This window comes from Accipiter gentilis, chromosome 15, assembly GCF_929443795.1.
Source record: "Accipiter gentilis chromosome 15, bAccGen1.1, whole genome shotgun sequence".
NCBI classification, from domain to species: Eukaryota; Metazoa; Chordata; class Aves; order Accipitriformes; family Accipitridae; genus Astur; species Astur gentilis.
This window is the reverse complement of record NC_064894.1, coordinates 18,425,207-18,440,671: the sequence shown is the minus strand read 5'-3', so window position 1 is coordinate 18,440,671 and position 15,465 is coordinate 18,425,207. Positions and strand designations below refer to the sequence as shown.

General features: G+C 35.2%; 1 protein-coding gene across 2 annotated transcripts in view; it reads right to left on the bottom strand.

Moving 5' to 3' along the window:
* The window catches only part of GRIK2 (glutamate ionotropic receptor kainate type subunit 2), a 424,554-nt gene that overhangs the window by 21,437 nt on the left and 387,652 nt on the right, over window positions 1-15,465 (bottom strand). For both annotated transcript variants that reach the window (XM_049818325.1, XM_049818326.1), the window contains one exon: window positions 14,907-15,132. In XM_049818325.1, coding sequence (XP_049674282.1) covers window positions 14,907-15,132 — 226 coding nt within the window. The remainder of the gene's footprint in view (window positions 1-14,906; window positions 15,133-15,465) is intronic.

The window sequence follows — 15,465 nt, the reverse complement described above, 5'->3', positions numbered from 1 at the left end:
TGGTTTGTTCTTCCTGTCTGGGGACTCAAAAGTCTCCAAGCAACACATGAAGAAAGAAGAGGGATTCTGTCAGTTCCCAGTGCCTGGCTCCACTTTCAAATTCAGCTCATTTTTGCATAAGAAAAGACCACCGAGGACTCTTTCCAGGCCATGGAGTAATGCCATTGCTGTAGCTTGGCAAGGCTCACCAATGGGGGGGGAAGCCACTGACAAAAGATGTTCTCGATAACAAAATTAGCCACTTCCAATAGAAGTAGCAATTGGCCAGGTATAATTAAGAGTGCAGAACAAACTTGAGATCATTGCATTACACCAGGAGAGGGATGTGGATTCTAAATGCAGCTTTGATAACAGGCTTGCTTTGTGATGTTAAGTGAAACACTTTTTTCTGTTTCTTACCTCTGTGCCTCATAGCAAGTTTGTTTTATATTTATGAAACTATCAGACATTACAGCACTCTCACCTCTAAGGTACATAGGAATTAATAGCAAAGCATCCCAGACACACAGAGTTTAAACACACTCCTCAAGTATACTGAAAATAGCTGCTATATTAATAAACTTTGAGTGGACATACATCTTTTTAAGGTAGAAAGGTGTGAAAATCTTGGGGTTTGCCAGCCCAAGAGACAAGTAACATTTAGATACATTTCTTATTCATTTATGATTAATGCATTAAAATACGAGAGAGATTTAAATATTAATAAAAAGTATACTTCCTGCTCCTCTACCAGATGTCCTTCTACTTCCTTATGGACTTTTAGCTCATGGACTTCAAGACTTCTGGGCATGAAGAAGCCTTTTTCAAAGTTCTTTAAACACTCCACATGTTGTGGACAATACTGGGAATAAATAATAAAGTGGCAGGTCTAATATAAGAAATACTTGCAACTTTAATTTAGCTGTGTGGCATATGCATTAGATTTCCCATTCTTGTCTTTCTGATTAAATACATAACTTTGAATTTTACTGTTGTTTTCCAAAGGATGTATGAGGATAAAATAGTTATCAGGACAGGTTAATGTTTCTGATGAAACAAAATCAGTGTTTCCTGATTCTGATTGTTAACCCTGACACTTCTTTGTACATTAAGATTGTCATATTGTAATATTAAACATACTGTAAACATTAAATATTCATTAAGTTGCTGTTACTACAATGGAAAATCCTCAGTAGATGTTTACAGCAGTCTAAGCTACCCCATGTCTAATTAAAACTGCAAACATTCAAAACAAAATCCAAACCAAAGCTGTTCACTATTCCTTTATAAGTTTATATTCACCTTTGAGCTACATGCATGGCTTGGAAAAGATAAGTTGCTGGTAAGAGGCAGGAAACATTTTAAAGTTTCCTTTAAAGTTTCAGTATTTTATGCCAAATTTAATCAAAATCCTTTCACAAGTGGTGTGTTCTCTAATTGTTTTCACTTCTTCCCAGTCATAACCATTCCCAACTCATGGTAATTTCTTTTTCTTTATAGAACCATCATTAAAAAGTTCAGGTAGGTTTATAAAACTGAAATGTAACCAAGAGGTATCATGTAGCTGACATTTATTTCATATTAAATTTCTCATAATTTTCCAGCTGTAAGTATGCAACATAAATGATATCAAAATTAGATTAATACATGGGAGATTTAGGACTACAATAGCCATTCACAAACTCTTGTGTTCATAAGTACTTATGGTTTTAGGACTGTGAAAGGGACATCCTTGAATGTATTAATTTATAACTAGCTTAAAACATATCTATCCTCCACAGTGAGTAAACTACAAAAAAAAAAAGCATGTATAATGGTTGCCTAGAATTAATATTTAAATAAGATATGATGATAACAGTTTTAATAGTTAATATACACCATTTTCTCTGTTTCTTTTTGTAGTACCAAGATAACCTGAACAGAATGAAGGCCTTATTTTAACCTATTTTAAATACTCAGATCATTATTACATTATTGTATTAGACATTGTTTTCTTTTTTCTTTTTTTAACATAGTTTAGCTTTCTCAGCCCCTTCTCAAACTATCATTGTAAACAGCTCTAAAGCATGGCTTTTAGATAGAAAGTAATTTTTTTCATAGGCTCTTCATGCATTGTAACATCACAGGCAGTTTGAAAAGATCATAATCATAACACACTATTATCTCTACCCCTGTTGAACTGTGCAGCTGCAGAACAGGAAGATACCTTTGTGGAAACCTGTACTGAGAAAATCAGTGATATTATTTATACCACAGCTAAATATTTCATATTTACACAGTGCTCTTTTTTTCAATTCTCTTTGCAAACCTGTATCAGTCACATAAGAATGGTTTGCAGATACAGCCTCCTTTGTGGGAAATATTTGTCTAACACTGCCCATCAATAAACAGCTGAATTAAAGTCTAACAAAATGCTACATGCAGTTCTGCTAAATGTCAAGATTTCAGGAAGGCAGGGAAGAGTATGTTGAAAGACAAGAAAAGTATAAGGTCATAACAAAAGTGTCCAGACCTGAAAACCCAGTTCATGCTTTTGCAGAACACCCAAACCCCCTGCCAAGCTACGAGGGAAATTCTGAAAACAATGAATGTCAGTGTTTTGCCATTAGCTGCTTCATCATGGGTGAAGTGGCCTTGGGTCCATCTAACTACAATGCCATCTTAAATCTGGGCAATCTTCATTTAAGCTATAAAAAATAAATTAAAAAAAAAAAAATCTAGACTTTGGAGCTGTCAGAATTCCTACAAAGTCTCACATTGCAATTATAGGTGATGATACGTTTCAGCTGCTACTGTTCTATTAAGTGATGTTCCATATATTTCTAATCCTTCTGATACATAAGAAAAGCTGACTTTTTGAGGTTTTCCATGCAGATTTTGTTCTCCAATTTGATTTACAAGGTTAAAGTGATTACAGAGACAAGGCAGTCAGTTCTTCGTTGATCTTTGGGAAAAGAAGGCATCAGCTAACTGCTTGCATCATATATACAATGAGAATAAGAAGCTCAACTATTCAAAAAGTGCTTAAAAACATTGGTTTTCAGTATTTCACTCACTGTGCTGTTTGTCTATAAAGCTTCATGACAGATTCAAAGTCATGGTGCTAGTCTTTTCATTTATCCTAGCCAAATTAGAGAATTCTGTCCCCAACAGTGGGGCTGGATGAGACAGTGAGAATTTAGATTTATGAAGAGCTTTCAGAATTCTAAATTTCTTTTCCTTTGCAAGGGAATGATTTGGGTGCAGAAAGCGAAACTAGGTAGGCTCGAATCAAAAGACAGCCAATGGCTTCTATTTACCCCTTTTGGATGCATGTCCCTCAGAAGAACCTTAAAACGTTGTAGTTAAAGTACAGGATATTGGGTGGAGGGTGATATATATTCAGTGAGCCTGGACTACTGGGAAATGAGATCCCACTTCTAATAGGCAGAGAAAAAGGAATACTTAGCCAGGAAATGCAAGACAGACAAAATAAATAGCTGATGCTTCAGCTTTTTCAGATCAAGAATGCCTTAAAACCATGCAAACAGCATGTGCTGGGACGCAACGCACTAGTTTGTTTCTAATTAGGGGTAACGTATCAGGACAGAGACATTTTACAGTTGCAGATGAGTCTTTGACAATGCAATACATAAGTATGGTCGTAGGCACTATAAAATCAACATTAAAGTTTTAATACTGTCTTTGCTTCAGTTACATCTGTTCAGTAAATTCCTACTACAAACCACTTCTCTAAGGCAGAGTCTGCTCACAACAGCTACCGGACGTTAAGTGTTTTGGCAATTCTTTATTGGTACAAACCTCAGTCTTTTAGCGTGGCTCTCAGGTAGTGCTTCAGTACAGTCATACTTCTGAGGTAACTATAAAAACCAGTTCTTTCATCACATATGTGAGCTACACATTCTTACATTTCAGCAACAATAAATTAACTGCTCAAGCAGTTGAAATTCTTAAATTAGTTTCAATACATGGTTTGATCTGCATAAAAATAAATAATTTGCACCTTTTTTGTGCATTATGTTCAACTAATGAAGACAAATGTATTAATTTGTTTTAGTTACAGAAGAACTGAAGCTCAGCACTTTTATGCGTATATAAGTGATGAATATTACAGTTCAAATTATATGAAGGATTATAGATTAAATGCAGGCAAGCAGAAGAAAAAGGCCTCCTGTGTTGGTACATGGTTTCCTATTTATTCCTACAGAGGCAGATCTGTTCATATGTCTCATCTCCAAGGACTGGTAAAAAATGCTCATATTACATAATTTATATGGTCTGAAGGTAATAAGTAGCTTCAAGACAGCTAGGGTGTCTTAACAATAAAACCAAATGATTGCTTAGAAATGATTTTTTTAATTATTATTATTTTTTATAGCGCTTTAGATTTTGAAAACTATAGGCAGGGGACAATGTTTATACGTCTAAGTATTGAAGTTCAGAGTGCAAAAATTGTTCATTAAGTGTTCATTACACTTATTATTTGAAATTCCCTCAGAATTTATAAGATGCACATAAACACATATGCACATTCTCTAAGTAGACAGAGTGCTTTTCTCCAGGAGCAGTACTTCACAACATGTAATAGACAAGGATAGCTCAGATATCCTCAGTGTCCCACACAATATAAACCAGAAATAGCAGCAGAGTCTGAAATCTCAGCAATGATTAAATTGAAAGTCAGTGTTGACTGTTGAGTTTAGTATTTTACAGAGGAAATCCAGGAATATATTTTCACCACTGCAAATTTTAAACTTCTGAACTGTTCAGTATTTTCAGATATGTAGAATCTGGTTTCACTTACGTTAACCAAGTGTATTGTTAACAGTTTTGGGGAGTAAATTGAATACATAATTTACCTGTTATTCCTTTCAATTTTGGAACTGCCTGCTTTTTGAAAGGTTCCCACATCATTCATACCTGTTGCTTTGTTGGTTTTACATAAATATATTTAAACATAGATGTGTAAAAATTATAGACCTTCTGTTTACCAGTCAGTGTCAGACACAACTGAGTTACTGCAAGAGTAGAAGCAAAACAAGATCTCACTAATTCTATCTGTGGAACCTTGGAAGTTCTTTTTCTTTTTCTTGTTATTTCTTCAAATAAGGCAACATATGATTCTGATTTTAGAAAAATGTCCAATATTTAAAAGAAGTAATAGAAACATTTTAAAAACCCCTGCCTTGTTTCTCCTGGAAAAAAAATGTCTAAAATTATGTTCTGCACTGATCACTGACTGCCAAGTGTACAGATTACTTGAAAGGAATGTGTCAGTCATGCTCACTGCCAGTCATTGTGCTCAATGTCATTGTTTTCTACACTTGCCTGAGATTTGAGGAAAGTTTACAAAACATGCCTCTTCAAAACATGTCACCTTTTCAGTTTGGTGGAGGTATGAAAAGAGACTGATGTTAGGACATAGAAAGCAGCCCTAGCTACTGTAAGTGCTTAACTTCAGAGAGTAAGGAATGTTGATAAACTCCAAACAGCTAATTTTGAAAGGATCGTATGGATTTTTTTTTTTAATGGTATTTAATACAAGCCAGTGTTTTTATTTCTTGTAGCTCTCCTGCTACCTTAATGTTCTCTGTTTCTTAGCCTAGACCTCCAGGAGAAAAGACAAAAATATGAAAAAATTGAAGAAGCACCAATATGAAAGGGGATGAAAACTGTACTGCTCAAGTTATGCAAAATTTGAGATAGAATGAATCTGAGGCATGGAAAAAAAGTTTTTAAAAAAACGGAAAACTCACTTTGACAGCTCCCTGCACCCTGCAACTACTCATTTCTGTTAAATTACATGTGTTTTACTTCTGCTACTGAGAGATACATTACAGCTTTTTGCAACTTTCACAAAAGCGGAAGGCTGTCAGGATTGTCTTCAGACTTGGTCTAACAGCTGGCTGTGCAGAAATCCCATTGCCTTTTCCACATCCCACTTTGTTTGCTATCACTGTGGCTATCACTGCTTCCTTCATAGTATGACTACTAGTGCTCATCCAGCCTCATTAGCAGCGACATAGTTAAACATGAAGTAAATTAATTTTATGAAAGAAGATGAACAGTATTCTGCCAGTTTAGGTCACTAAACCAGCTGATACAGCTGTTTGTTTTTGCAAAATGCAGCAGCCCTATGCCAGTTTAAAATGACAGTGAAACTTCAGCCTTACTTTTTTATTCAGGCATGTTATAGATAAAAAAGTTATCCCTGGTTTTTTTTGTTGTTGTTGTTGTTTTGTTTGGGGTTTTTTTAAAATAAGAGATCTCGTTCCTAGAATCAGATCAATAAATCTGTACTAGCCCTGTTGGTTCTAATAGAAATAAATTAAAAATAGAGGAACAGACTGAAAATCTGTGTGTGTTTGTGCACCTGTGCAGTAACAATAAAGAATGCCACATAGAATGGAAGCATCAAGTATGCTAAAGACTCATGTCAAACACCTCTTTAGGGAAAAAAGTCTGTCTTTCCCTGCAAATGGGTCCCCATAAAGCAGCTGGAAGGGCAAGAGAGACCTTCATCTTCTAACCAAGATGACAAAAGCTCTATCATCAGAACTGAACATTGGCTAGAATTGAAATAATGTGATTGGCCTGATGACATTCCCTACACTAAAACATATTGGGAATACTGAAGTAAGGTGTAGGCACTCAGCAATTAAAATAAAATATTCCAAACAAAACTTTTCAGGGAGTCTTAAACTCTTCTCTAAGAATAAAAGAAAAAAAAAAAAAAAAAAAAAAAAGGGGAAAAAAGAGAAAGAGAAAAAAGAAAAGGGAAAGGAAAAGGAGGAAAAGGAAAGAAAAAGAAAAAAAAGAACAGAAAAAAAGAACTGCATAAACAATGGCATCCAAGGAATAGAATAGAATAGAATAATTTCAGTTGGAAGGGACCTACAACAATCATCTAGTCCAACTGTCTGACCACTTCAGGGCTGAACAAAAGTTAAAGCAGGTTATTAAGGACATTGTCCAAATGCCTCTTAAACACTGACAAGCTTGGGGCATCGACCACCTCTCTAGGAAACTGGTTCCACTCTGTGAAGACATGCTTCCTAATGACAAGTCTGAACCTCCCCTGTCACAGCTTTGAACCGTTCCCACGTGTCCTATCACTGGATCCCAGGGAGAAGAGCTCAGCACCTCCCTCTCCACGTCCCCTCCTCAGGAAGCTGCAGAGAGCAATGAGGTCGCCCCTCAGCCTCCTTTTCTCCAAACTAGACAAGCCCAGAGTCCCTAGCCACTCCTCATAGGACATGCCTTCCAGCTCTTTCACCAGCTTTGTTGCCTTCGTCTGGATGCATTCAAGTACCTTAACATCCTTCTTAAACTGTGGGGCCCAGAAGTCATTATCATTATGAAACTCATCTGTATCATAATCCTACTCCCTTCAGAAGAATCTACAACTGCAGCATAACCATACCATACATTCTCATTCAATCCGAGCTTAAAGAACAGACTGTGCCCTACTTTGGTGGTAGGTATAATGTCTGACTATGGACAACTGTACCTTCAATTTGGAGATTCATTTTTAGGTAACTTCTGGAAAACTGAAGGCTTTCTATTCATACTTTGATCTCTGTTAAACTGGACTTCATTTCCCCACAGCTTTACGTAGCAAGAAAAAAAAAATTTTTCCTTCCTAGAGCAGGAAAAATTTCTAGCACCAGTATGTTCTAAGTATTTAATAACTTATTAGATTTCTTTACTAGAAAACATTCTGGGCATTTGTTTAAAATACTAGTTTGGCTGTAGTGTAGAAACTGCTTAACAGAAAAAGTTAATTCAGATATGCAGCTGTAGAATTCAAGGCTTTGGTCTTTTAAAAGCCAGACAAAACATAGGAAGCAACATCCTACATATCTGTAGGATGATGAAGTGTTATTCTTACCCTTACACGGTGTTTAGTCCAATTTCATCTACTTTTTTTTTTTTGTACAGGCAAGCTCCAAAAGTGAACTAATTTTTGGATTATTATAAAACCAGTTGCAAATCTCTGTCTGTAATGATAAATGCAGCAAGGGAAGAGGCTGAATGAATTCTAAGAGGAGAGTTAAGACTATTCCGAGATCATCTTCACAATATCTTTTTTCACTTTCTATTACATATTTAGGAAATAAGAGTCATTTATTTGTTCATATTTTTACTACATTAAGTTTTAATCTTTGAAATTACAAGCATATGTTAAAAGCCTTTGTTCTTAAGGAATTTATATTCCCCACTGTAACCTCATTTACAAATTTCTATATTTGGAAACATGCATTTAAATAAAAATAGCAGGTAATGAAATCATATGCCTGCATTAAGAACATGGTCAGGTCAGTTAAAAAAATTTCAGTATTATAAGTTAAAAATGTTACTATGAATATTTTTTCTAGGTCACACCTTAGAGACAGAATAGGTAATATAAATCAGCCGAATCTATACAGTGTTATGGGATACAACATGATAATTAAGTGTTATACATTTGCTGATTAAACTATTTGTTTAAATTCTATTTGAATCCAGCAGCCTATCACTGGAGTAGGAAGAACACTATTGTATTGCATTTATTAAAGGCTTAGATAAATATAAATAATTCATGAAGTCATATTCCTAGAAAAGATATGAAATAGCAGATCAATTATTGCCTGAAACCTTTTTTTTTCTGCAGTGAAATCTTTAATTTGAGTGGAGTGTGAAATACTCTTTTTAGATTCTGTCTGATGAAATTATATGAACACTACAGTCTTCAAAATCTGAGTGCTCCAAACAACTTTTTAATTACATGCTACACAGCTGCTGAAATTCAAAAAAAAAAAAAAAAAAGAAAAAGTAACGTGAACCCCACTGTTGCCTCTGATTTGCCAAAAAGAAAAGATTTGAATGTCTAAGTAGAAAAATAAAATTAAGATGAACTACATTGTGCAAAAGTGTATAAATTTCCATGTGCAAGTGGTCTGCACATTACATTAGTTGGCCAAATAGACTTTTTGTAAGTCACAGGTGAGTGGGCAAAATTTTGAGAACCTTTAAGAACAATGTGCTGTGAAAAATACATTTTTTCTCTAAGAAATAATAATGTTTGTAAACAAGACATTTTATTTGATATTTCATTAGAACTTACAGAAAAGAGAACTTCACTAAAAATGGCACTTCTGAATGAATAGAACATGAGAGCCTTCAAGTTTTGTTTCATCCTTTGAACTTAAGTGAGCACACTGGTATCTGGGGCCTGCAGCCAATGCACCTCTGCTGGAAGGCTGTTTATTTTATTCATATGCTTTTCTTTTTGACATGGGACATATAACTTCTTTGTATCACAGTAGCCGCCAGCTTTCTATTGTGAATATATAAATATACACTGTGCAGATATACTTTATGTACTTACATGAATAAATTTTGATAACTGGATCTGATTTACTATTGCAAGTTATTGCAGCTTTATATAACGAGTAGTTCTGCAAGACAGCTTGGCAATGAAATGTTGGTAGCTTTATCGATGTGGTAAGTTGACCCCAAAATGCATTGTTTAATTTCATTCATATCCTGAGAGTTGTATTTTATCCCCATGCACAGTGAAGAGTCTCTATATAGTTGGGGGAGCGCACATTTATTTTTTAATAATTTTTAAGTTAACAATTACATATTAAAGATCTAGGCCTCAAACCCTTTTCAGCATTTTCAGGGCATCTTGATAGTCCATCAGTATGTAATGATCAGGGATACAAACAGTGACGTGCTGTAGTAGGAAAAGTCACAGTCTGATCACAGCAAGGGAAAAGTAAGTGAAAAAACTAGTAAAAGTGGAGAGAGTCATGTAACAGATTCAGCTCACTATGTTTTGTAACTGAAATATTATTAATAGCACAATTTATTTTGTTGTAATAACTGCACAGGAAGAAAGGATAAAAATAAGTGTATTTCACCTTTTTCTCAAACTGTTTTTTACCTCACCATTATCAGATATTGCAGGAACATCACTGCTATACACCTAAAGCCCCCTTCTAATCTAATACTGTAACTTTCCACAGCTCAACAATCACAGAGAAACAGTAGAGAAATGACTAGCTTTAATTTCTCATATGCGCCATCTCTCTCAAGCACCACTTTCTATTTTGTATTTCTTTAGAGATAGAAGAAATATATGCAAATTTTTAGGATTACTTACACCTACCATTTTTCATTTTCAAAATGTCAAAGGCATTACTTTGCATGTATCTCCACGCATACAGAGTTTGTCTGGCGTATACAGGATAGTCCTGAGTTGCCATATAAGTGCAGATCATGATCAGTGTATCTGCTCATATGGAATGGGTTTGACATATACTCGTCAGCCATTTATGTACTCCAGGTTCAACATAGAAGCAACTGGCAATTCAGTAGAAAATCTGCCCAAAGAAGATGGAAAGTAGCCTGCTCTCTACCACGCTGAAGAGAAACAGGAATTTGGAAAAGAAATAAGAACCTGAAGGCACCCCAGAGAGATGAAGATTTGGTTTTTTCCAAGAGATTATTTCAAATATGCTTCTTCCAACAGGAGAGCAAGAAGTAAAAAAAAGTGAAAAGTAGCTTTGCAGACCATTAAGGCGTTAATATAGAGTGCATAGAAGCTAAATTTCTAACCTTTCATGTGGTTCCCTTCACATGAACAACGATGTTAATAAACACTCATTATGGAAAATAGCATTTGTCACATAATATTATATACTGTGTTTTACAGTATGTTGACTATAGAAAAGTCTTATTAACTGTGTTTCAGTAGGGCATGAAATGTATATTGCTGGATATACTAGCTTTTCTTGGAAAAAAGTTACAATTTGTGTTTGATAAGAAGACCGTAAGGATGTGGAAGTATCATAAACATTTAGGAATCTTTTGCAATGGTAAATTTATCCCCACTGGGATCTATTCAAGAACAAACCCAATTTTAAACGTCTTTATCATGCGTGATGAAGAAATGGGACATTTAAAACTACTGGAGGTGATAAGTAACACTTTAGAGAATCTATCATTAAAAGCGGAAGCTATTATGCATACCCAAAGGGTTTGTTCCCTCTCTTCCCTCCCCACCCCCCTTCATTCGTTTGCTTTCTGTGGTTTTTTCTCTCTTTGTCTCTCTTTGTCTTTCTTCTTCCTTCCCTCCCTCCCTCCCTCCTCTCCTTCCTCCTTTGAATATCAACCTTGGATGATGAGGTGTATGCCCACACAAAGCCAAATTCCAACCACTAAAAGAAATACATATGTACTTCTAATAGATAATTGTACATGAGACATTCATATATTTATTATTAGGAATAAACTATACAGAATACTTCAAGCTTTATGCGTGTTAACAAAAGTTTTCCTATCTACCAGATTCATTGATGAAGAACACAGGGCTGGCAAAATAGAGCCTCCTAATAGGACGTGCCAGAATAAAGACAATGCAAACCCCTGGCATTTGGAACTTCAAAGTGGAAGGAAAAACACCCCAAATGTGCTCTAGCAAGGCAAGTTGTTACACTCTTGGTTACAACGCTATAAACAAAGTTGCAAAGATGGAAAATAAAACAAAACAAACACAACCCCAGTTACAAATAGGTTCTCCCTTATCTGCTCCAAAGTATCAGTTGCTGTCAAACATCTCATACCAGGTCTGTTCTTCCCTTCTCATCACAAATGAAGTTTTTCTAGCCTAGCACTGGAGGTGGCTGACTGAAAATGAATTAAAGTATATACAAGACTGTTACCTTAATTTATAAACATGTACCATGAGAATCATTCATTGTATGTGTAAAATCAAATTCACTATCTCTAGTTTATTTTCCAGTGCTGCAGGTATCATGTGACATATTAAATAAAGCTAACAGCAGTGATATCATGCAGAATGCTGCCTTGCATCTATTCCAAGCGTCAGCGTATTTTGTTGATTTTAAAGGTGTACACTGATCCTACTTTGTGCCAAAAGTGTTTCCAATTTCCTTTATCAAGGCAATATTTTAGCAATCTAAACTTTGTTTACGTTACTAATGCTTTTAGAAGGATTAAAATAATAATGTAAACTCAGATTTTGCTTCTTTGGTGCGTTTGGAAGGGGTTGACACATATACACTGCCTGATCTGCTGTTTTCTTCTCCTCATCTTCTGCAACTTTATTTCTCTGAATTTAAAACTTTCATATCGTGAGCAGAGAGCTTTTACCGTAGTACTCTAAGCTGGTGCTATATTTGGGTGGTTGCACTTTCCAAGTGATTATCCTATCATAAACTACTCTGATAGCTTATTTTTCTGTTAGGAAAGCTTTGAGCTCTACCGCCTGTAGTTACGTAGACTCAAACAAATTATGTTCTCACTAACTATTATTCTATTAGCCTTCAAAAGGAACAAGATATGTTGCACCTACTTCCTTTGATGCTGCTCTCCAAAAGTAACCATATCCATTCTACTGTATTCAACATAAGGCCTCTAACAACTGTATTCTACAAATTTAATCTTATGTGCAAATATTTCTGCAACTTCAAGCCACTATTCCAGGAGATAAACTGGATATTTTTGTAAATTTGTGGAGATGACATCATTATCTTTCAGATACCCTGCCTCTAATACAAATAGTTGTGTATTGTTCTGCTCAGAGACCTGTTACTTCCCAAACAGGCACAAGCAGTAACATGTGCTTTGTTTGTGAAACCATTACACTGTAGTTTTCCAAGCACTTGACAAGTTACTCTTAGGATTATTAACTCTAAAAAGATATTACTCAATTGAGTGTCTATAAATTTCTTCCAAAATCATTAAATAATAATGACATCTACTTCTGTAGATTTTACCTTGTCATAAGTTCTTTTAAAGACTCTGGAATTATTTTTTTCCTGTAGAAATGAAATAAGATTAGCTATAATGCATGAGTTTATTTTGTATTATCCACTGCTCTGTAAGACTTTTTGGCTTCAATAAAGCGATATATTTAACAAAAACTATTCTGACAGGCACTATGGATACGCTTCTTCATAACGTTTCCTTTCAAATGTATGTGTGAACTATGCACTATTTTATTAGAGGCTACTCATTCTCTTTCCTCTGAGACTGTGTGGTTAATACACAGGAAACAAAACTTTTATAAATGTTAGTTCTCTGAATAGCATTTTATAGATACTGCCCAAACACAGGATTGATCTCTTATTCTTAGCTGTTCTGGGAAAGCTCCAGATGCTGTTTTAACGTACCTTCATTTCTTTTGTGAAAACCTTACTTTACTTGCTTCCTTGCTGCTTTACATCCAATAGGTCATCCTCTAAACTTTAACTCTAGAAGTCTGTTTCTGGCTTTATCATTGCTTTTCATCTGCTTTCTCTGGTGTTTGTGCTGCTTCTCTGATTTACACATAATCAAAATCATTTGTAAAATACCCTGGTCTCTCTGATTCCTATCATTTTGGCACTTCCAATGGGCACTTAGATTTCTGGGGCATGCTCCAGATGCTTCACAAGTTTGCATGCAGCTTATTCAAGGATTTTAAACTATCACTAGGATTTAATTTTCCCCATATTAAACCTAAATGGAAGATGTTTTTCACCCTTAAAATAACAAAAGGCTTATTTATCAGAAAATAGGAGATGCCGAAAAGTGCAACAGGACTGAAGTCCAGTCCCTTCTGGCACTTACATGTCTACAGAACATTTTCAGCAATGTAAGAAACCACAATAGAACAGGGTGAAAAAATCATTATAAGGATTAAAACTAGATTCCTAACAACTAACTGTTCAAAGACAGAATAAACAGAATCATAATTACTGCAGATGTCCATTTCATAGCAAATTACTGAAATAATGAAAATTATAAAGATGTTATTAAAGTTGCAGTAAATATCTACAAAATATAGGGAAACCAATATTTGATAATACTAAATACCTCTTATTCCAAGATATTCCAGTAAAGTTTATTTCTTAACCTTCCTTACCATGTGCTTGATTTAAAGTACTGGACACAACTTTCCCCATACAATGATTTAGTGTATACTATTAACACAGATAAAATCAGTACAAAATGTAAGACCTGTTTGAGAAAAACATAAAACGTATTCACAGCAATCACAAAATGATAATTTTTTCTTAAAAATAAAGTTAAAACAAATATTGGCCTTGCAAAGCGGTCAGTAGAATGATCTTACAATATTAAGTAGGATCATTGTGCAGTACTGACAGAGTCTTTGTGCCGCACCATTTTCTAGTCCCATCTATTCTGAAATCTAAAGCCAGATCCTCAGCTCATGTACTTCAGAAATCACTGCAGTCAATGGGAACTCAGCACCTCAGTGGTTTCTGAATCCCATCCTGTGGATTCTAGCAGCCAAACTAATGTCTGTAGTTGGCTTCTGATCTTGCAACTGAAGTTTTGTACCTAGTTAAGAACAACTGACCTGGAAAATATTGACAGGATTGGAACTGCTCTGCAAAACCATATTCCACAAGGTTAATTCAGTATTTCTTTTGTCTGTGGATTGTACATGGTATGCTATGGAATCTTTCCTCCTCTCTTAAGAATCTCAGTGATTAGCCCTCTCAGTATATCATGGCATTATCCTCATTTGCTAATGCACGCCCTGTACTGCTAGCACCTCATTCTCTAAAGAACGAGATCAACATTTTTAAAACATTTTTTCTGCAAAATATATTGCTGTGAAAGTACTTTTTTGTTGATGTTGGACATATGGAAGGCACCATGTAAGAGAAACGTATCACATGAAAATGTCTCCAATTTTTTTATAAAGGAACTATTTTTTCTTTTTAGAAAATTCAATAAAATCCATAAATGCTGATAAAATATGTAATATTTTCCCCAGGTGGGAAAAAGAGAATGAGAAAAAATGTTAGCAATGTATAGAAAGCAACAGTGTTTTGGAGCTTTTCTATGCTGCTGCAGCAACTAAGATTAATGAACAGAGAACAAATGGTTGACATATCGCCTACCCATGGGAGTTCCAACGCCGTAACCTTTTGAGTCTATCAGGCCTCCAATCTGTGTTAGGTTACAGTTCCGCTGTGTGACAAACTCAATGGTTGTTGACTCCATTAAAAATGCATAATCAGAGGTAAGCACACGCTGGATACCTTCTTCATTACTTTTGACAAGTACTGACTGCCTCCTGCTACTCATGAAGGCCCACATCTTGTCATAAGTGGAGATTTTGGATTTCTGAAAGACAAATATTAGATGCAATATGAATAAGAATAATGTAAGAGTGAAAGCAAATTCTCAGTTTGCACATTGCTCTCTTACTAAGGCATTCTTCTAAGGGTGCCTGTACCTTTCACCTCATCTGTACCCCTCATCTTGTCTATGTAAAACAAAACAGTTAGGCAGATTCTCAAGAAAATGTGCAATATCTGTTGTTTATCTGGGTTTTACTGTTTATATGGTTTTAGGTAGGATGAAGGCCTACAAGTATTTGAAGTCAGTGGAAAACTATTAAGTATTTCACTGTAGCCAAGTTCATCAACAATGTTGGTGAGTGCTATAGGAGAATCT